General features: G+C 65.0%; 2 protein-coding genes across 8 annotated transcripts in view; both read left to right on the top strand.

Moving 5' to 3' along the window:
* The window catches only part of TACC2 (transforming acidic coiled-coil containing protein 2), a 53988-nt gene extending 52375 nt beyond the window's left edge, over positions 1 to 1613 (top strand). For all 7 annotated transcript variants that reach the window (XM_055118935.1, XM_055118931.1, XM_055118936.1 and 4 more), the window contains 2 exons: positions 56 to 176; positions 1113 to 1613. In XM_055118935.1, coding sequence (XP_054974910.1) covers positions 56 to 176; positions 1113 to 1178 — 187 coding nt within the window. In that variant the 3' untranslated portion in view covers positions 1179 to 1613. The remainder of the gene's footprint in view (positions 1 to 55; positions 177 to 1112) is intronic.
* Positions 1614 to 6845: 5232 nt separating this feature from the next.
* Positions 6846 to 19966, top strand: part of BTBD16 (BTB domain containing 16) — a 34146-nt gene continuing 21025 nt past the window's right edge. Inside the window, exons 1-10 of the mRNA XM_055119138.1 lie at positions 6846 to 6850; positions 6962 to 7007; positions 8007 to 8158; positions 11476 to 11512; positions 11664 to 11781; positions 12567 to 12710; positions 13778 to 13867; positions 14079 to 14193; positions 15111 to 15180; positions 15674 to 15804. Of these exons, the coding sequence (XP_054975113.1) occupies positions 6846 to 6850; positions 6962 to 7007; positions 8007 to 8158; positions 11476 to 11512; positions 11664 to 11781; positions 12567 to 12710; positions 13778 to 13867; positions 14079 to 14193; positions 15111 to 15180; positions 15674 to 15804 (908 nt within the window). The remainder of the gene's footprint in view (positions 6851 to 6961; positions 7008 to 8006; positions 8159 to 11475; positions 11513 to 11663; positions 11782 to 12566; positions 12711 to 13777; positions 13868 to 14078; positions 14194 to 15110; positions 15181 to 15673; positions 15805 to 19966) is intronic.

Genomic DNA, 19966 nt, shown 5'->3' with positions numbered 1-19966 from the left:
TCCAGACCCTGGGGAGGGGCCGCGGGGAGCCTGACGCGCGTCCCTCCCCCCGCAGGGCCAACGCCGAGATCGCGCAGGTGCGGGGCAAGGCCCAGCAGGAGCAGGCCGCCTACCAGGCCAGCCTGCGCAAGGAGCAGCTGCGGGTGGACGCCCTGGAGAGGACCCTGGAGCAGAAGGTCAGCGGCCGGGCGCGGCGGGCGGGGCAGCGCGGGGCAGGGCAGAGGCGGCAGGTCAGGGCCTCCCTGGAGGGGTCAGCTGGGGCCTCCCGACCTTGCACCCCACACTCACCGGCCTCTCCCCCTTGTCCGCCGCATCCTCTGGGGCCCCGCAGAGAGCTTGTCTTTGTGTGGTCGGGGCCAGGGCCCGCCAGTGCTCAGGACCTGCTCCCGGCTCAGTGCTCAGCAGTTACTCCCGGCTCAGTGCTCAGCAGTTACTCCTGGGGGTGCCCAGGGGACTGACCGCGTGGGCTGGAACTGAGACCTCCTGCGTGCTCTGTCTGCACTCCACCCACTGAGCCATCCCTCCGGCCCCCGGACACGGTCACAGTGCTCTCCGGCCTGCTCACTGCTGGACCCCCGCAAGCAGAGACGCTGGCCCACCCGGGTGTCTGTGTGTGTGGTCCTCAGAGGCCTGGCGGGGCTGGCAGCTGTGCCCTGGTGATCAGGGTTGGGGGTGGGGGGACCTTCACAGGTACGTGAACCACGGGAGGCCTCATTTTGTACGTCACCCACATTTTAAGAAGAAGGAAAACCAGAGAGGTTGTGGACCTTGCCCAAGGTCACACAGCAGGAGCTGTGGGCTGAATATTTATTTATTTTAATTTTTGGTTTGGGAGCCACACCCGGCAATGCTCAAGGGTTACTCCTAACCCTGCACTCAGGAATTCCTCCTGGCAGTGCTCGGGCGACCAGATGGGATGCGGCAGACGGGGCGAATGTTTAGGTGGTTTTGCTCCACATCATTTTCCTCGCCCCTTTCAGACATTCTCGGTTGGGGGGGGGAGGTGCCCAGAGCCCCGTTGCCTCTCGCACGCCCGAGGATGGTGCGGTTGGCTCAGCTCCCAGCACCCAGCTGACCCCAGCGCCCCCTGTTGTTGTTGTCTCTCCCTGCAGAACAAAGAGATCGAAGAGCTCACCAAGATCTGCGACGAGCTAATCGCCAAGATGGGCAAAAGCTAACTCTGGCGCTGGGGTCGGGACTGGAGAGTCGGGCAGTGGACACGCCGGCCACCGCACCGCCACCAGCCTCGGCGGGCGCCCCTCCGTGTGTACTACTGTTCCTCCCCGCAGCCGCCCCGGCGACGGCCCCGAGTGCTCGCGGGCGGCTGGCGTCTCCCGGGTCCCCTTCGGAGCAGGCGGCCGCGGGGCTCCCTGGGGAGAGGCTCCCCCGGGACACACCTCGCCGCTGGACCTTGCCCGCCCTCCGTCCACGAGTTCCCGGGCGAGAAGCTTCTGGATGTCACACCCCCACGGACAGCCGGCTCGGGACTCTTGCCTTAAGGACTGTGCACTTGATCTGCATTCACTGATTTGTTAAAAAAAAAATACAAAACGCAAACGCATGTTTCCAATAAAATTCTCTATTGTAAATAAACGTTTTTTCTTTGGATCTTGGCAATCAGTGAGCTCTGGTTTGTTTTCTGGGAAGGGTTTTTTGGGGGCATTATTTTTTTCTCTCTCTCTCTCTCTTGCTTTTGTTACCCGCTATCAGATTTGGCCATTTTCACTTCTCCGTCCGGGTACATTTCTGGGTCTCAGGGTTTAAATAACATCTCCTGGGTGCCCGTGTTTGTAAACTGAAGCTAGTGGGGACTGTCCGCTTGCTGCTTGATGATTGAGGGAGGGGATACTGAGTCAGCTAAGATTTTGTTTTTCAGAATCCTCTCATGTTGCGGGTCAACTCCAGTGGCCGGAACTAGGGACCAGGAAGAGGCAGCCTCGCTGGCACTCTGCTCCCGAAACACTAGCCAGTCCCCCCCCAAAAAAAGAAGGGGAGATGCGTGCTGAAAGTAGACTATAGATTGAACACGATGGCCACTCAATACCCCTATTGCGGACCACAACACCCCAAAGGAGAGAGAGAGAACAAAGGGGAATGCCCTGCCACAGAGGTGGGAGGGGAAGGAAGGAGGGGAGGGGGGATGGGATTGGGAGGTGGGAGGGATTCTGGGTTCATTGGTGGTGGAGAACGGACACTGGTAGAGGGAGGGGTGCTCGAACATTGTATGAGGGAAACACACGTATGAAAATGTGTAAATCTGTTACTGTACCCTCATGGTGACTCACTAATTAATAAATTAATTAAAAAGAAAAACCAGGGCGGTGAGGAGCAGCTAGCAGCGGGAGGCAGGTGACTCCACTGGGCCAGGACAGGGCGACGTGTGCAGACAGATTCTCTCGCTGTCCCTCACCTCCTCAGACCCCCCGGGTGCAAGGGAGATGGTGCCGGTGCCCGGGGAGGGGTTTCTTCCTCCTTTCCCAGAGCCATCAACACAAACCACAGACGTTGTGTCTCCAAATCACCCCGTTCAAAATCAAAGCCCGCGGGTGCGGCGCCCCTGGCTGGGGGCTGCAGCGCGGCCGCGGAGGTGCCCAGATGTCGGGGTTCAAAGGCTCGGGGGTGCCTCTGCGTCTCAGATCTCGCCTTTTTCTCCGGGCCCGGCCCAGATCCCGGGGGGTGTCGCCTCCCCTTCCTGCAAAGGCCTTCCCAAGTCTGCTGCGTGGCGGGGGGGCGGCAGGTGGTGCGAGTAGTTTGGTGGGGAGGGCAGGGGGGAGGTGCCGGTGGGCGCAAGCCTGGAAAGCACACTGGAACCCCCAGGGTCCTCGGGTTCCGGCTCGGGTGCTGTGCTTGGTCGCTGCAGCCTTGGGGCTGCGCTCAGTGGGGTCCGGGGTCTCTCCAAATGCTCACGGGGTGGATAACGCCACAAGAGAAAAACCTAGCGTGCCCCTTGGGAGATGCCCAGACTCTGGCCGACCGTCCCCCACACCTCCCTGGGCCCCCAGCGCCTGGCCCCCTGCCCCCCCACACAGGTGCCCCGGCCTCCCTCTGCTGACCACTGACCTGGAGGGTCAGGCCTTCTGGAAGCTTCTCTCTTAGTGTTTAACTGAAGGTTTCCACGTCCACTGAAGCCAGACACACAGGGGCGGGGGAAGCTGGACTCCTTGAAGCAATGGCTGCCCTCTGCCTGTGTTCTTTTTCTTTTTTTTTTTTGCTTTTTAGGTCACACCCGGCAATGCACAGGGGTTACTCCTGGCTCTGCACTCAGGAATTACTCCTGGCGCTGCTCAGGGGACCATATGGGATGCTGGAAATCGAACCTGGGTCGGCCGCGTGCAAGGAAAACGCCCTCCCCACTGTGCTATCGCTCCAGCCCCCTCTGCCTGTGTTCTTATATTTGTTTTTCCTCGGACAAGATTTAGAGCCCGGCAAGCTACCCAGAGTATGCCGCCCGCACGGCAGAGCCTGGCAAGCTCCCCGTGGCATATTCGGTATGCCAAAAACAGTAACGATCGGTCTCATTCCCCTGACCTGAAAGAGCCTCCAATCCTTTCGAAAGATGAGTGAGGAGAGGCTGCTAAAATCTCAGGGCTGGGGCTGGAGCGATAGCACAGCGGGTAGGGCGTTTGCCTTGCATGCGGCCGACCCGGGTTCGAATCCCAGCATCCCATATGGTCCCCTGAGCACCGCCAGGAGTAATTCCTGAGTGCAGAGCCAGGAGTAACCCCTGTGCATCGCCAGGTGTGACCCAAAAACAAACAAACAAAAAAAATCAGGGCTGAGTGTAATAGAGACGTTACTGGTGCCCGTTCGAGTAAATCAACAACGATATGACAGTAGCAGTGACACCGTGACACAGTGCTCGCCCCCCTTAGTGTGTGAAAGAGGAGTCTGTCTGAAAACGAGGAACAGCGGCTGACGGAGGTGTTTGGTGTAATGTGACCTGGACACCTGTCCAAGCGTCTGCAGGACTGCAGAGAGTCGGTACCTGCCCCCGGTTTCTCTTGTGGGGCTTTGACCTTCCTTGAACCCACCTCTGAGACTGAATCGTCTCACGCAGCAGGTGTCGTGTCTGTGGGTGCCACTAGGGGGCTCCCGGGGGCCGCGTCTCATGGAGCAGGTGTCGTGTTCGTGGTGGCCACCAGGGGGCACCTGAGGGCTGGGTCTCACGGAGCAGGTGTCGTGCGTGGTGCCAACAGGGGGCGCCCGAGAGCCAGGTCTCACGGAGAAGGTGGGTTCAGGACAAACTCTGCTGGAGATCTGGCAGAGGATGGGGCGGAGGATGGGGCGAAGGGTGCGCCTCCAGGAACAGGATGCCGGGATGTGGGAGGTGCAGGGAACCGGAAGCAGCAGGTGTGTCCGTTGGTGCACAGACGTGTGCTGGGTCGGGACTGTGTGCCCCACGACAGGTGTGCGCCCCCAACCCGCATGCGCCACAGGTGCTCGTGAGCTGCCCAGGGCGCTCTCTGCAAAGCCAAGGTGGGGGGCGGGGTCTGCCGCACCCCGTTACCAGGCCCAGCACCCTAAGCCTGCAGCACCTCGCTGATCTGACAGGCTGCTCTGTGTATCGGAAGGTGGGAGCCCAGTCTGGGGGGAGGGGTGCAGTGCCCTGTTTGGGGGATGTGCACAGTTTGGGGAGGGGTGCAGTGTCCTGTTTGGGGAGGGGTGTAGTGCCCAGTTTGGGAAGGGGTGCAGTGCACTGTTTGGGGAGGGGTGCAGTGCCCAGTTTGGGGAGGGGTGCAGTGCACTGTTTGGGGAGGGGTGCAGTGCACAGTTTGGGGAGGGGTACAGTGCACTCTGGGGTGTACAGTGCACTGTTTGGGGAGGGGTGCAGTGCACTGTTTGGGGAGGGTGCAGTGCACTCTTTGGGGAGGGGTGCAGTGCACTTTTTGGGGAGGGGTGCAGTGCCCAGTTTGGGGAGGGGTGCAATGCACTGTTTGGGGAGGGTGCAGTGCCCAGTTTGGGGAGGGTGCAGTGCACTGTTTGGGGAGGGGTGCAGTGCACAGTTTGGGGAGGGGTGCAGTGCACTGTTTGGGGAGGGGTGCAGTGCACAGTTTGGGGAGGGGTGCAGTGCACTGTTTGGGGAGGGGTGCAGTGCACTCTGGGGTGTACAGTGCACTGTTTGGGGAGGGGTGCAGTGCACTGTTTGGGGAGGGTGCAGTGCCCTGTTTGGGGAGGGTGCAGTGCACTCTTTGGGGAGGGGTGCAGTGCACTGTTTGGGGGGGTGCAGTGCACTCTTTGGGGAGGGGTGCAGTGCACTGTTTGGGGAGGGTACAGTGCCCAGTTTGGGGAGGGTGCAGTGCCCTGTTTGGGGAGGAGTGCAGTGCACAGCTTGGGGAGGGGTGCAGTGCACTCTGGGGTGTACAGTGCCCAGTTTGGGGAGGGGTACAGTGCCCTGTTTGGGCAGGGGTGCAGTGCACTGTTTGGGGAGGGGTGCAGTGCCCTGTTTGGGGAGGGGTGCAGTGCCCAGTTTGGGGAGGGTGCAGTGCACAGTTTGGGGAGGGGTACAGTGCACTGTTTGGGGAGGGGTGCAGTGCCCAGTTTGGGGAGGGTGCAGTGCACTCTTTGGGGAGGGGTGCACTGTGTAGCCATTTCTAACTCCTGCAAGAAGGCTGAGCCCCACCTTCTGGCTGGCGTCTCAGAGGTGCCTCTCCTGCGGGTGCACCTGGGCTTGGGGGTGACTCTGGGACCCACATCCTGATTGCTCTGGGGCCCCCTTATAGCCCCAGGGCGGGGACCCCACCCTCCCGGCCCCCACGAGAAGGCTCTGGCCAGCCCTCGGGTCCTGGTTCTGAGATTAGCCCCACGGCGGGCCGAGAGCGTAGGCGGGGCGGGTGCTGGCCCTGGCGCAGCTGACGGCCTCCGTCCCCGACACGCCTTCTGGCTCCCCGAGCCCCGCTGGGACTGACTCCTGAGTCTCAGCAGCGTCTGAAACGCCCCCTCCCCAGTCAGCAGGCCCCTGGGCCCAGCCGGACGCTGACCAGCCTCCCTCCCCCGCTGGCGGGGCCGGCGTCAGGCCACGGACCCCCCAGTGCTCGTGGGCTCAGGCCGAGATTGGGGATGCGACCTCTGAGAGGCTCTCCTGGGGCCACCAGGGGGCGGCACTGTGGGACAGGGTCCCCGTGAGGGCGGCCGGGAGGCAGGGTCGGCACCCACCCGCCCTGGGAGCTGCCCCCCTCCCGCGCCCTGCCCCCCCCAGCTGTCACCCCGGGACAGGAAGTGCCCGGAACCTTCCCAGGTCGCCATGCCAACACTTCCGCGCCAACTCCCCTCGGCCGGGCAGGAGAGCCGGGCCCCATGCCAGCCGCACGCGCCAGCCTCTGCTCCCGCCGCTGACCACCCGGGCCGAGCTCCGAGGACACCTGCGGGGCGCGCACAGGGTTGGGGCTCAGCGGTGGGTCCCTCAGCCCTGCTCGGGGCGGGGCCCGAGAGACCTGGGGGGGCTGTAAGGGGTGGGGTGGGGCCCCACAGGCAGGTCTATAAAATGGGCCTACGAAGCAAACATTGTTCATAAAGAAATTTATTTTGAGACGAGCGACCTGTGTGGGCCGGCCGCCCCAGCCGTGCTCAGAGCTTACTCCCGGTTCTGTGCTCAGGGGTCACGTGGGGTTCCAGGAGTCGAATCTGGGCCTGTTATGTGCAAGGTGAGTCCCGTCCCCGCTGTCCCGTCCCTGCAGCCCTGCCCGGGGCCACAGCCGGCAGGCGTGGGGCTTTCTCCTGGCTCTGCACTCAGGGGCCACCCCGGGTGGGTCTCGGGGGGCTGCCCTGGGCAGGGGGTGTGAGTCAGGCTTGGCCACGTGCAAGGCGGGCGCCCCGAGCCCCCGGCTCCTGGAACAGATCTCGCAGCAATGTGGTGAGACCCCGCCCGCCCACATGCGCGGTGCCAGCCAGTGTGGCCCCCAGTCCCGGGGCCGGGGCGGGGGGGGGGGTCTCAGGCACCTCAGCCTCTCGGCCTGTCTTCCAGGTGCTGCTTCACCCCCTGCACGGCGTCCATGAAAATGCCCAATCCGGTGAGCAGGGAGGGCTGGATGCGGGCCCCTCCCTCCCGTGCCCCCTCGGGGCCCGACGCCCACCCTGACCCACACTCGGGGACTCGCCCCGTGGTGCTCAGGGGCTCGGCTCCCGCTGGCCGTGGAACCCAGAGAGCCACAGGCCTCCGTGGTCTGCCTGTGGCCACACAACCAGGCAGCGGCCACTGAAGGAGACTCGAGACCCCCCGGCCCCGACACCGTGGCCCCCACCAGCCCGGGGGGCACTCGGGATTCCCGCTCTCTCCGTCCGCTTCCCTGAGCGACTGTGTCTGACGTTTATATCCATGACGGGCGTCTCAGGGTCCCAGAGACGTCTCTGCCGGCTGGGAGGTCCTACCCCCAGGCACCGGAAGTTTGGGGATGTCGGCAGGAACCTTGTTGACCCCCGGAGCCGGGGGTGGGGGAGGGAGAAGCAGAGCGGGCCCGGCTGCAGCCTGCCATGGGGGGGATCAGCTGCAGGGCCGGACCCCGTCCCACTGCCCCTTACCCAGAGAGACGGGCCAGGGCACTGTGGCTGCCGGGAGGTGGGAGGGAAGAACGGGGGCAGTGAGGGGTTGGGGGGCCGGTTCTCTGGAGGGGGTGACGCCACTGAGCGGGAGAAGGGGGTCTGTCGCCCGCCTGCTGGACTCAGCCATGGCCTCCGCTGACCACTGCAAAGCAAAGAACCCCCCGGTCTCTCTAGTTTTCCCTTAAAAGCCCAACGGTGTGTGCCCCGAGTCCGGTGCTCCGCTGAGCCCCCAGCGTGGCAATGTGGACGGCAGTTCCTGGGGCGGAACGCAGCAGGGTAGGGGGGGTGTTCGGAGCCCCCCCACACACACACACACTCCCCCCCGCCCCGGGGCCATACTTGCCTCCAGCTTCCTCCCCTGCGGACCCCGAATCCCCTCAGCCCTCTGCCCGCGGGAGGTTGCCCCCTGCTGGGTGGTCCCTGCAGGGCGGGGCTGAGCTCCCGTTTCCCCCCCTCCCCGCACCCCCCAGCAACCCCGGCCCCAGCCAGATCGCCGCCTCGTGGGCTCGGCCAACAGGTGGCGCTTCGGCACGGAGTCGCTCTCCGGGGACCTGCTGGGCCTGTCCCAGTCCCACAAGGCCCTGGGCGTGGACCTGGAGGACGCCCTGAAGGACCCAGAGAAGTGAGAGGCCACGGGGCTGCCCCTCGGGTGGGCGGTGGCCGGGCGGGTGTGCGCGGGCGGGGCGGGGCGGGGGCAGGCTGTGTCCAGGCCGTGCTGGCCGGGGGGGGCGGCGGGGGACGCCCGGGACCTGGTTTCTCGTCTCGCCGATGCCCCCCGGGGTTAGGAACCGGGCGTCCTGGCGGGGTGGGCTGGACGCTGGTCAGCAGACGTGCTGGCAAACTGACCTCGGCCGGCTCTGCCCTGGGCACCCGGCTCTCAGCTGCAGGACGGGCCGCCTCCCGTGCTCGGGACCTGGCCCCGAGCCGCTGACCCCCGGGTCGGCCCCGGGGGGGGGGGGCAGGTCCGGGCCCCCACAGCTCCTGGCTCTGTGCTTTCTCCTGTAACTTGGCGTTTGGGCCACCCCGGCCTGCTGGGCTCTCCCGGCTCTGTGCTCAGGGTGAGTCCCGCAGTGCCGGGCCGGTGTCACCTGCATGCCAGGCCAGCGTCTGACCCGCCTCTCTCCTGACCCCGCTCCCTGAGTTTCGAGCCTTCTCTCTGGACCCCCCGGCAGTCCTGTCTCATTGCCGCCATCCCCCCGCCGGGCACACCCTCGGGAATCCGCCCAAGGCCACCCGCATGAGGGTCCGAGTTCTCCGATGCCCCAGCTTTGGAGGCCCGAGTGCATTGACAGCCGTATCTTAGGACCCGAATCATTTCCTGGCCATTCCCGGGGCCCCTGGACTCAGCTGCGGGGCTGGACCAGGCCTGCAACCCTCCCCCCCCCCCACAGCCCTCTAAGCCGGGGCCCGGCCTGCTTCGGCTGCTGCTGTTTGCTCGGACCCCTGGGCCGTCCCGCAGCCTTCGCCAAGGGTGGCGTGCCTCAGGGTGGGGCCTGCTGGGCCGAGGGTCCCACGGCTTGTGACTCGCTGAGCTGAGCTGGGGATGCTGCCGCCCCCTGGGGGTGGAGACCGGACGTGGCACTGGAACTGGAGTCTCAGAAGCAGAGTCTGTCCTGGGCCGGGAATTCCCACCTCTGCCAGCCTGTGTTCGGCCAGAGCCTCCCTCCCCGGAGAGCTCAGGAGAGTTATGGGGGACCTGTGACTGTTGTGTGTCGGTGTGCATGTGAGTGTTGTGTGTCTGTGTCTGGGTGCATGTGTGAGTATTGTGTGTCTGTGAGTGCATGTATGAGTGTTGTGTGTCTGTGAGTGCATGTATGAGTGTTGTGTGTCTAGATGCATGTATAAGTGTTGTGTGTCTGTGTCTGGATGCATGTATGAGTGTTGTGTGTCTGTGAGTGCACGTGTGAGTGTTGTATGTCTGTGTGCATGTTTGTTATGTGTCTGGGTGCATGTTGTATGTCTGTGGGTGCATGTGTGAGTTTTGTGTGTCTGTGAGTGCATGTGTGAGTGTTGTGTGTCTGTGAGTGCATGTGTGAGTGTTGTGTGTCTGTGAGTGCATGTGTGAGTGTTGTGTGTCTGTGAGTGCATGTGTGTTGCATGTCTGTGTCTGGGTGCATGTGTGAGTTTTGTGTGTCTGTGAGTGCATGTGTGAGTGTTGCGTGTCTGTGAGTGCATGTGTGTTGCATGTCTGTGTCTGGGTGCATGTGTGAGTGTTGTGTGTCTGTGCATGTCAGTGCTGTGTATCTGTGAGTGCATGTGTGACTATTGCGTGTCTGTGTGCATATGTGAGTGTGTGTCTGTGCGCGTGTGTGCATGTTGTGTGTCTGTGTCTGGATGCACGTGTGCGTGTTGTGTGTCTGTGCAGAGGTGGGCCCAGCACAGCGTGGACAGATGTGCTCCTAGAGCCCCGGTGGTGCCCGTCTCCGCTCTCCGAGGGTCCTGGTGCAGGGGGGATGGGGGGAGTCATCCTGTCCCTCTCTGAGCCTGCCTGGCCCCGCCCGCGGCTCCCCCAGCACTGGCGGGGGCGTCTCCCAGGCTTCTCTGGGGCGCGGCCCACCCCTGCCCCGCCCCGCCCGGCTTCCTCTGGGTGGGTGAGAGTGGGCGGCGCGTGGAGGGACCCCCTGGGGGGGCTCTGGCTGTCGCCGGTTCCCAGCACGAGGCGCCGAGTGAGCACGTTGGTGCCCCCCTTCTCCGCCCCACGCCAGAGTCTCACGCCCGTGCGGCAAGAGCGTCCTTGTCCCTCGGCCCCTGGCGGCCCCATGACCCAGGCGGTACAGGGCCTGGCGTCCTCTCCATCCCCACCCTGGCCGGGACACGGGCGCAGAGTGCAGGGCCAGGGGGCCCCGGGCCGAGCGAGGGCTGGCCTGCTCGCCCCTCGGGCGTCTCCCTGCCTTGGTTTCTCTGTCTGCAAACACGGGGGTGGCCTAGTGGCCGGCGGAGCCCGTGTCCAGCGCCCGGAACAGCGTCTGGCGAGACCAGCCCGAGGGGCCCTTCCTGCCGCTTCCGGGGGCTCCCTAGAAGAGGAAGTGAAGGAAGCCCGTGGAGGGGGGGCAGGGGCACCAGGAGAAGCCCCCGCCGGGCCCTCTCCCTGCGGCCACTGTCTCCTGCTTCCCTCCCGAGTGGGAGCCGAGACCCCCGGACGGCCTGCGGCAGGGCACTCAGCCCGCGGTGGCCCAGGCCCCGCAGAGCCCAGGACAGCCGAGGCCGGGCGCCAGCGCCCCCCCCCTGCCCGGCCCCCAGGAGGCGCAGAGCCTGCAGCCGGCAGGACCGACACCCAGCCCGGCCCGGCCGTCCCAGGAAACCCCCGAGAATGATCCCGGAGCCTTGGGGGCTGCTGCCTGCTCTGCGGGTGCAGTGGCGGGTCCGGGTCCCGGCAGGGGAGGGGCACGGCACAGGACGAGCCAACGCCCCGCACCCCCTCCCCGACGCCCTCGTGTCCCTTCATCACAGGCCACCTGGTGCCCAATGGGGACAGACATGTCGCCGGTGCCACTTGCTCCGTGAACTTGGCACCATCCACCCCCGCGCCCGGTGCTCAAGGAGGACCCACGGCCCGGAGCCGGGCTCAGCCTGGCACCGCTGTCTTGGCCACTGAGCTCACGGCCCCGCCCACAGTTTCCCAAGCCTGTTGCTTCATTCTGGGGTCACGACCTCAAGAGCCAACCCCGGCCGGCTCTTCCCGGGCCTTTGGGGACAGTCGGGCCACCTGGGGCCACATCGAGGCGCCCAGTGGGGAAACAGCTCGGCCCCCACCCCCACCGCCCCCCAGAGCTGACTCACTGAGCGGCCTCTACCCAAGGCCCCTCTGTCCCCACCCCCCTCCCCCGGGACCGGGTTGGAAAACAGGGCGGCGTCCGACTCACAGTCCCTGCATGTCCCCTGGCGGGTGACGGGCCTCAAGCTGTGAGCCCGTGACGCGAGCTTTGCCCCGTGTCCCAGCTACTGCGACGAGACGTGTTTATGGAGACGCATCAAAGTGGGTGACGCCTGGCGGGCGGGTGGGACACGCGCTCGGTGCCCTGGGCCCGGTGTGGGCAGCCGGGTGGGCGGAGTTTGCTCCCCCACACCCCTCGGTGCCCAGGGCTCCCTGTCGGGCGCGGCCGGGGCACTGTGCTCTCCCGCCCCAGGGGTCCCTACTAACAGGGCTATTTTGTGTCTATTTCCCCAGGCCGTGGTTTTCCCAGATTCAGGAGATTTTCTCTGACACTTTGAAAAACAACAAGGCTGCTCCGAGTCGGGAGCCAGGTGAGTCCTGAGCCGTCCCCCACAGTGCTCTCGTGAGGAAGGGCCACAAGGCCGGACCCCAGAGCCTCAGTTTCCCTCCCCACGGGGCCCTGGAGAGATCGCGGGTGCCTGTGAGTACTTGGCAAGGCCTAATGAATGAGGCAGGTAGCTCGTGCTTGGTGCTCCAGCCACACGACAGATGACCCGGGCCGGGACCCCCGGCTGGGCCGCGCAGACCTGACCCCGGGCCGGGACCCTCGGCTGGGCCATGCAGACCCGACCATGAGCGGGGGACCCCCCCCCCCCCGGCTGGGCCGCGCAGACCCGGCAGAAGTCCCAGAGACTCAACTCCCGTGAGCTCACACGAGCCCGATGTCACATCTCCGCTTGACCAAGAGGAGAACTTGGGGGTGGGGACAGGACACGCAAGGCCTGTCTGCTGGCTGGGGGTCTCAGGGCAGGGCCCCCCTTTTTAAGACTCACACTCTCTCCCGTCCCTGTCCTGCTGGGCTGGCACCTGGACACGCCTCTGTCCCCTCCTGTCCTGCGGCCAGGAATGGCTGAGTCGCTCTCTGGGGCCGCCGAGCACTGAGACCCTCGGGTTTTGGGGAGCAGGAGGGTGGGGAGGCCGTGCCAAGGCCCCGAGGTCTCTGCCCAGTACCACCTGCAGGTCGCCCGGACAGCTCCTGTGTGTGCGGGGAGCGGCTGGTCGGGGTCCCCCGTCCCGCCCCTTTCCTACCCCCCAGCCCGGGACCACCCCAGGGCGCCATCCATCCGTCCATCCGTCCGTCCGTCCGTCTCTGCAGATGTGGTGCTCGAGTGCCTGGACTCGCGATGGGAGCTGGGTGCGCGTCAGCTCCTGCAGTCGGCGACCCTGGCCAAGCTCTACCTGGCGGCCCTGGCCCGCAGCTCGGCCAACCCCACCGAGGAGCTGGAGAGCCTTCTGCGAGGTGACGCCGCGGGCAGGGGGCGACAGGAGACCCCCGCGCGGCCGAGCCCGGCTGTCCCTTTGCTGGGGAGGTGTGGCCGGGACCGGGGGTCGTTGCGGCTTCTGGAACAGTCCCTCTAGACCACGCTTCCGGAACCACCCGTGAGGCCAGGGCCGCCTCCTGGAGCAGCTCTTGGGGCCCCTGACTCGGCAGAGCAGCGGCCGGGTCTGGCCCGGGTCACGGGGGATAGTCGCCGCTCTTTCCCCCAGCGCCAGCCCGCTTCAGCGGCACGCCGGGTCCGAGGCATGTCGACCCGGGCGTCCGACACTGCACACGGCTAAGGACTCCCGGCCCCACCGGGACCCTGAGCACCGCGGGGCCGTGACACCCCCAGCCCCAAAGCCTAAACACCCGGGCTCTTTCTTTCCTCATTGATTTTAATTTTTAACAAAGGGGTAGGAGGCGGGGACTCCCGGGCCAGTGCTCAGAGCTACTCGAGGGTCCGTGCTCAGGGGGTGCTCCCGGGGGTGCTCAGGGCGGAACAGGGGTGAGCCTCAGGCAAGGCAGCGCCCCCCTGCTGTGCTAGCTTCCCTGCCCCCTTTTTCTCATTTTATTTTTTGCTTTTTGGGTCACACCCAGCGATGCTCAGGGGTTCCTCCTGGCTCTGCGCTCAGGAATTACTCCTGACGGTGCTCGGGGGACCCTCTGGGATGTGGGGAATCGAACCCGGGTTGACCACATGCAAGGCAAGTGCCCTCCCCGCTGTCGCATCGCTCCCTCCTTCCCAGACATCGTGACGACCCCCGCCCCCTCAGGAAGCTGGGACCGTGGGCCGGGCACTTCCCTTGCATGCGACTGGCTTCAGTTTGATTCCGGGGTCACATCTGACCCCCAAGTCCCGCGGGGAGCAAGCCCCGAGCCCCACCAGCCGTGCCCCCCCCAACAAAACAAACAGCTGTGTGCCCGGCCCGGGTCAGACCAAGGCTGCCCCCACCCCCCGGCCCACTCGCACCCCCCAGCCTTGGCGCACACAGACCCAGGCCGGCTGGGGGTTCTCCCACCCACAGTGCTCCTCTCCCGGTCCGCAGAGCAGTCAGCCAGGAGGAAGACGGACATGCCCTCCGAGAAGAAGATCATCATCTCCTTGAAGATCAACGACCCCCTGGTCACCAGAGTCGGTAAAGTGCCCGCGAGGGGAGGCGGCGGGCAGGGGCCTCAGAGGTCAAGCTGACCGGCTGACAGGGTGTCGGGGGCTCCGGAGAGCCAAGGGGGCAGGGGGCCGGGGTGCGGGATGGGGGTGAGTGGGGGTGTCCCGGGAGGCACGACTCGCCCCGGGGGGGGGGGCAGGGGACAGTGCTGAGGGCGCTGTGGGCCCCCCTCCCCCGGCAGCCTTCGCCACGGCCCTGAAGCACCTGTACATCAAGGACCTGGAGCTGACCATGGACGAGATGCTGGGCGTGATGGCCTCGGCCCACATCCTCTGCCTGGGCAGCCTCTTCCAGCGGTGAGCGGCGGGGCCAGCTCTCGAACCCTCGGTGGCCCCGTGGGAGGTGGCGCACGTGCCACCAGGACCACACCCAGATTTCTGGGCCGGTGCCGGGAATCGAACCGGGAGCCCGGCCGGCTCCTCCCTGGTCCCCCAGGTGCTTCTGGCCTCGGGGGAGACACAAACAGCCGCTGCCCCCCCCCCCGGGGGCCGTGTGTGTCCCGCTAACCCGCCCGGCCATATGCATGTTTTCAACTCGTGACCCCCCACTTCTGCGCTCTCTCTTTCTCTCCCTCTCTCTCTCTCTCTCTCTCTGGCCCTGGCCTGGCCGATGTCTTGCTCTCCCCCAGGTCTGTTTTGCTCTGTTGGCTGGGGAACTCACCTGGCAGTGCTCAGGGCCAGCGCTGTGCTGGGGTCCCTTCCTGATCCTGCCCCCTGACCACAGTGACCCTTTTCCCCCCGTGCCCTGGTGACTTGACCTTTGACGCCAGCCCTGAAGCAGCCGTCATCAGAGGGGCTTCCTGCCTGCGTGTCCCCCCCGAGGTGGCCCCACTGTCCCCTCTGTGCTCTTTGCACCTGCCGGGCCCAGCACCTGGTCCAGGCCCGGCCAGTGGCTCCCTAACAAGCAGACGTGGCGAGGAAGGTCCCGGCTGCCAGGATTGCTTCTGAATCTGCAGGGAGGGGAGGGAGCCCCCGGGGGGCTGCACGGGGAGAAGCCCGAGGGTCCTGGTGGGGGCGGGGTACTGGGGGCTTAAGTGTTGATTCCATACCTGCCCCGGAGCTGCGCCCCAAGAATGCCACTGCGGGCCCCAGTGTTGCGAGACAGACCTCCCCCTGCTCCGGCCAGAGCCTGTGATACGCCCCAGGCCCCGTGGGGGTCCTCAAGCCCCCCGGGGCTGTGAGTGGGGGACGGGCTGCAGCGTCCCTCCCCGCAGGTGTGTGTCCCTGATGATCAGCGAGCTCAGGCCGGGCACCATCAAGAACTTCTACCAGGCTGGCTGCAAGGTGAGACCTGGGCACCAGTGGCCCAAGTCCCGAACTTCCTGCACGGGGCCGGTTCTGGAACCCCCTCCTGACCCCCCCGGGAGGGGGCGCTGCTTTGTGGCAACAGCTTTGAGCACCTTAGTTTAGTGTTGCAGGGGGAGGGGCCTCCCAGGAGGGTTCAGGCGCCCCTTCACGGAGGGGGGGGGGAGTGGGGGGGGAGGGGCTGGGGCCCAGGTTGAGTCTGGGGGTGCCGGGGATGCCCCCCCATCCGGCTGAGTTCCGCGGCCGCCGGGCTGCTCCCAGCTAGGAGGCCGGGAGACCACGCAGAGCTGGGTCCAACCCGGGGGGGGGGGGCCTGTGCTGTGCCCAGCGCTCTGGAGCACCCCCGGGCCAGGCCCAGGCAATTAGTGAAGGTTTCGGCCCGCGGCTCCCACACGCCTGCAGCGGCGCTGGCGGCCAGCAGGGGGCGCCGAGAGCCCAGGAAATTCTTGGCCCATCGCGCTTCTTGCTGCAGTACAAGGCGGAAGAGCTGGTGACGGCCTGCGAGAAGTGGCTGGAGATGAACTTGGTTCCTCTGGTGGCCACGGAGATCCACCTCCGGTCCATCCCTCAGGAGCTGCTCTTCAAGGTGCTGAAGTCCCCCAGGTCAGCGCTGCTTCCAGGGACGCGCCTGGGAACCCCAAAGGTGTGGGAGAGCAAGGGGTGGGGGGGGCTGCCCGGGCAGGGGGGGCTGCCTGGGGGTGCCGGCAGGGCCGTGGGGAGCAGCACCTCCTCCCTCAGACACCTGCCTTGGGGGACGGGGGGCCATGCGGGGCTTCTAGAGGCCCCGGTGGCTCAGGTCTAAGGCTCCTGCCCTTGGACCATCCCTGGTCCCATGACGCAAACACAAGTCAGGCCGGGAAGGTGCCCAGAGGGCGAGGGAGATGCCCCCGAGGCTGCAGGGCTCTGTGTGCGGGAGGCCAGGGGTCGTCCCAGGCTCGGGGATTCCTCAGCTCTGCTGGGCGCGACCCCTGAGCACCACCAGGTGTGGGCCCTCCGCGAGAGCAAAACCCAAGGAGGTCCCAGGGACACGGTGACACATTCACTGAGGGAGGTTTGGGAGGAAGGGGAGCCACGCTGCTGGTTTGGGGACCCTGGCCCCCACCCCGGCCCCTGCTGACCACTGGCCTTGCATATGGCCAACCCGGGTTCGATCCCCAGCATCCCATAGGGTCCCCCTGAGCACCGCCAGGAGTGACTCCTGAGCACATCGAGGGGTAAGCCCCGAGCATCGCTCGGTACGTCCCCAAACCAAACAAATATATAATAATAAAATTAAAAGGCTGTTTCTCTCAGCGGTGGCCGCAGTGCAGTCACGTGGGCAGCGTTGGGGCAGGGCTGACGTCACAGACCCAGCCAGGCTCACCCAGCCAGGGTGAGCCCTCGGGGTCACCCGCTGCACCCGCTGGCCAGGCGCCTGGGGATGTGGTTCAAGACTCCTGCAGTGGCCACCCCTAGTGAGTTTCAAACGCTGCATCCCCTCTGCGGGTGTCTGGGCACCCGTGACCTCGCGGCACCCCGGGGGCACCCGGGTCTTCTCCTGACCCTGCCCCCGCTTTCCCACGCTCAGAGACCCCCCGGGACACTGCTCCCCCGCACTGTGGGGCCGCCAGGCCCCCCACTCGCTTGGACCCCAGAAGGGGGGTGTGATGTGACCACAGCAGAAACTCCCGGGGGGCACGGGGGTGGCACAGCAGGGATCTCGGCCTCCGTCCACCACAGCCCCGCCCACAGCACGGCCCCGTCCACATCAGCCCCGTCTGCACACCGCCCTGCGTCCACATTAGCCCTGTCCACGACAAACCCCCTTGCCCATGTCAGCCCCGTCTTTACCCTGTCCACGACAGAGCCTGGTGCAGGGCGGGAGGAGCTGGCCACACCCACCCCCAGAGACGGGGCCTCTGGCCCGGGGCCCAGAGGCCACATTCTCCCGCCTCCTGGCGTGGTCCTCCTCTCGGAAGGGGAGGAAGCTGTGTCCTCAGTCTCTGAGGAGGGGACGAATACAAAGGGAGCTCTGGTGTGTTCTGGTCCCGGGCACCGGGCACTGCTCAGGGCTGGTGCTGCTCTGTGGCTGGGATCTCTCCTGGCTGGGATCTCTCTTGTCCAGGATCTCTCCTGGCTGGGATCTCTCCTGGCCGGGATCTCTCTATGGCTGGGCTCCCTCCTGGTCGGAATCTCTCCTGGTCAGGATCTCTCCATGGCTGGAATCTCCATGGCTGGGATTTCTCCTGGCCTACATCTCTCCATGGCCTGGATCTCTCCTGGTCGGGCTTCTTGTGGCCAGGATCTCTCCTGGCTGATATCTCTCTATGGCCAGGATATCTCCAGGCCAGGATCTCTCCTGGCAGGGATCACTCGTGGCCAGAATCTTCGTGGCTGGGATCTCTCTAGCCGGGCTCTCTCCTGGCCAGGATTTCTCCTTGTCGGGATCTCTCCGTGGCCAGGATCTCTCCTGGCCATGATCTCTCCTGGCCGGGATCTCACCATGGCTGGGACCTCTCCTTGTCGGGCTCTCTCCTGGCCGGGCTATCTCCTGGCTGGGATCTCTCCGTCAACAGAATAACTGTGGCTGGTATCTCTCCTGGCCAGGATGTCTCCATGGCCAAGATCTCTCCATGGCTGGGATCTCTCCATGCCAGGCTCTGTCCTGGCTGGGATCTCTCCATAGCTGGGATCACTCCATGGCCAGGATCTCTCCATTCCAGGCTCTCTCCTGGCTGGGATCTCTCCTGGCTGGGATCTCTCCATGGCCGAGATCTCTTCTGGCTGAGATCTCTCCATGGCCAAGCTCTCTCCTGGCTGGGCTCTCTCCTGGCCGGCTCTCTCCTGGCTGGGATCTCTCCTGGCTGGGCTCTCTCCTGGCCGGCTCTCTCCTGGATGGGATCTCTCCTGGTCAGGATCTCTCCATGGACAGGATCTGTCCTGGCCGGGATCTCTCAAAGGCCAGAATCTCCGTAGCTTGGATCTCTCCCGGCTGGGCCCTCTCCTGGTTGGGATCTCTCCGTTACTAGTATCTCTCCATGGCTGGGATCTCTCCTGGCCAGGATCTCTCCTCGCTGGAATCTCTCCTGGCTGCTCTCCTGGCCAGGATCTCTCCATGGCCAGAATCTCTCCTGGCCGGGATGTCTCCCCGCTAGGGTCTCTCCTGGCTGGGATCCCTCCGTGGCCAGAATCTCCATGACTAGGATCTCTCCTTTCCAGGATTTCTCCTGGCCGGGATCTCTCCCTGGCTGAGTACTGACCATGGCCGGGCTCTCTCCTGACTGGGATCTCTCCTGCCTGGGATCTGTCCTGCCCAGGATCTCTCCCTGGCTGGGATATCCACTGTCCGATATCTCTCCACGGCCAGGATCTCTCAAGGTCAGGATCTCTCCATGGCCAAAATCTCCATGGCCGGGATCTCTCCTGGCCGGGATCTCTCCATGGCCGAACTCTCTCCTGGCTGGTATCTCTATGTGGCTGGGCTCTCTCCTGAATGGGATCTCTCCTGGCCAGGATCTCTCCATGGCTGGGATCTCTCCTGAATGGGATCTCTCCTGGCCAGGATCTCTCCTGGCTGGGATCTCTCCTGGCCGGGATGTCTCCATGGCCGGGATCTCTCCATGCCGGGCTCTCTCCTGCCTGGGATCTCTCCATGGCCGGGCTCTCTCCATGGCCAGGTTCTCTTCATGGCCAGGCTCTCTCCTGCCCGGGATGTCTCCATGGCCGGGATCTCTCCTGGATGGGATCTCTCCTGGCTGGGATGTCTCTATGGCCGGGATCTCTCCTGGCCTGGATCTCTCCATGGCCGAGATCTCTCCTGGCCGGGATCTCTCCATGGCCGGGCTCTCTCCATGGCCAGGTTCTCTCCATGGCCGGGCTCTCTCCTGCCCAGGATGTCTCCATGGCCGGGATCTCTCCTGGCCGGGATGTCTCCATGGCCGGGATCTCTCCTGGCTGGGATCTCTCTTGACCGGGATCTCTCCATGGCCCAGCTTTCTCCTGGCCAGGATCTCTCCTGGCTGGGATCTCTCCTGGCCGGGATCTCTCCATGGCCAGGCTCTCACCATGGCTGGGACCTCTTCTGTCCGATATCTCTCCACAGCCAGGATCTCTCAATGGCCAAAATCTCCATGGCTGGGATCTCTCCTGGCCGGGCTCTCTCCTGGCCTGGATTTCTCCATGGCCGAGATCTCTCCTGGCCGGGATCTCTCCATGGCTGGAATCTCTCCTGGTCAAGATCTCTCCTGGCTGGGATCTCTCCATGACCAGGATCTCTCCTGGCCGGGATCTCTCCATGGCTTGGATCTCTCCTGTCCGATATCTCTCCATGGCCGAGATCTCTCCAGGCCAGGATCTCCATGGCCAAAACCTCCATCTCTCCATGGCCAAAATCTCCATGGCTGGGATCTCTCCTGGGTGGGAACTCTGCATAGCTGGTCTCTCTCATGGCCAGGATCTCTCCATGGCCGGGATCTCTCCTGGCCGGGATCTCTCCATGGCCGGGATCTCTCTTGGCCAGGATATCTCCATGCCAGGCTCTCTCCTGCCTGGGATCTCTCCTGGCCGAGATCTTTCCTGGCCGGAATCTCTCCCTGAGCAGGCTCTTACCATGGCTGCGATCTCTCCTGTCCGCTATCTCTCCACAGCCAGGATCTCTCCAGGCCAGGATCTCTCAATGGCCAAAATCTCCATGGCCAGGATCTCTCCTGTCCGAGATCTCTCCATGGCCGAGATCTCTCCAGTCCAGGATCTCTCCATGGTCAAAATCTCCATGGCTGGGATCTCT

This window comes from Sorex araneus, chromosome 11 (genome assembly GCF_027595985.1).
Source record: "Sorex araneus isolate mSorAra2 chromosome 11, mSorAra2.pri, whole genome shotgun sequence".
NCBI lineage: Eukaryota > Metazoa > Chordata > Mammalia > Eulipotyphla > Soricidae > Sorex > Sorex araneus.
Note: the sequence above shows the minus strand (reverse complement) of the source record. Positions and strands in the feature narration are given on the sequence as shown.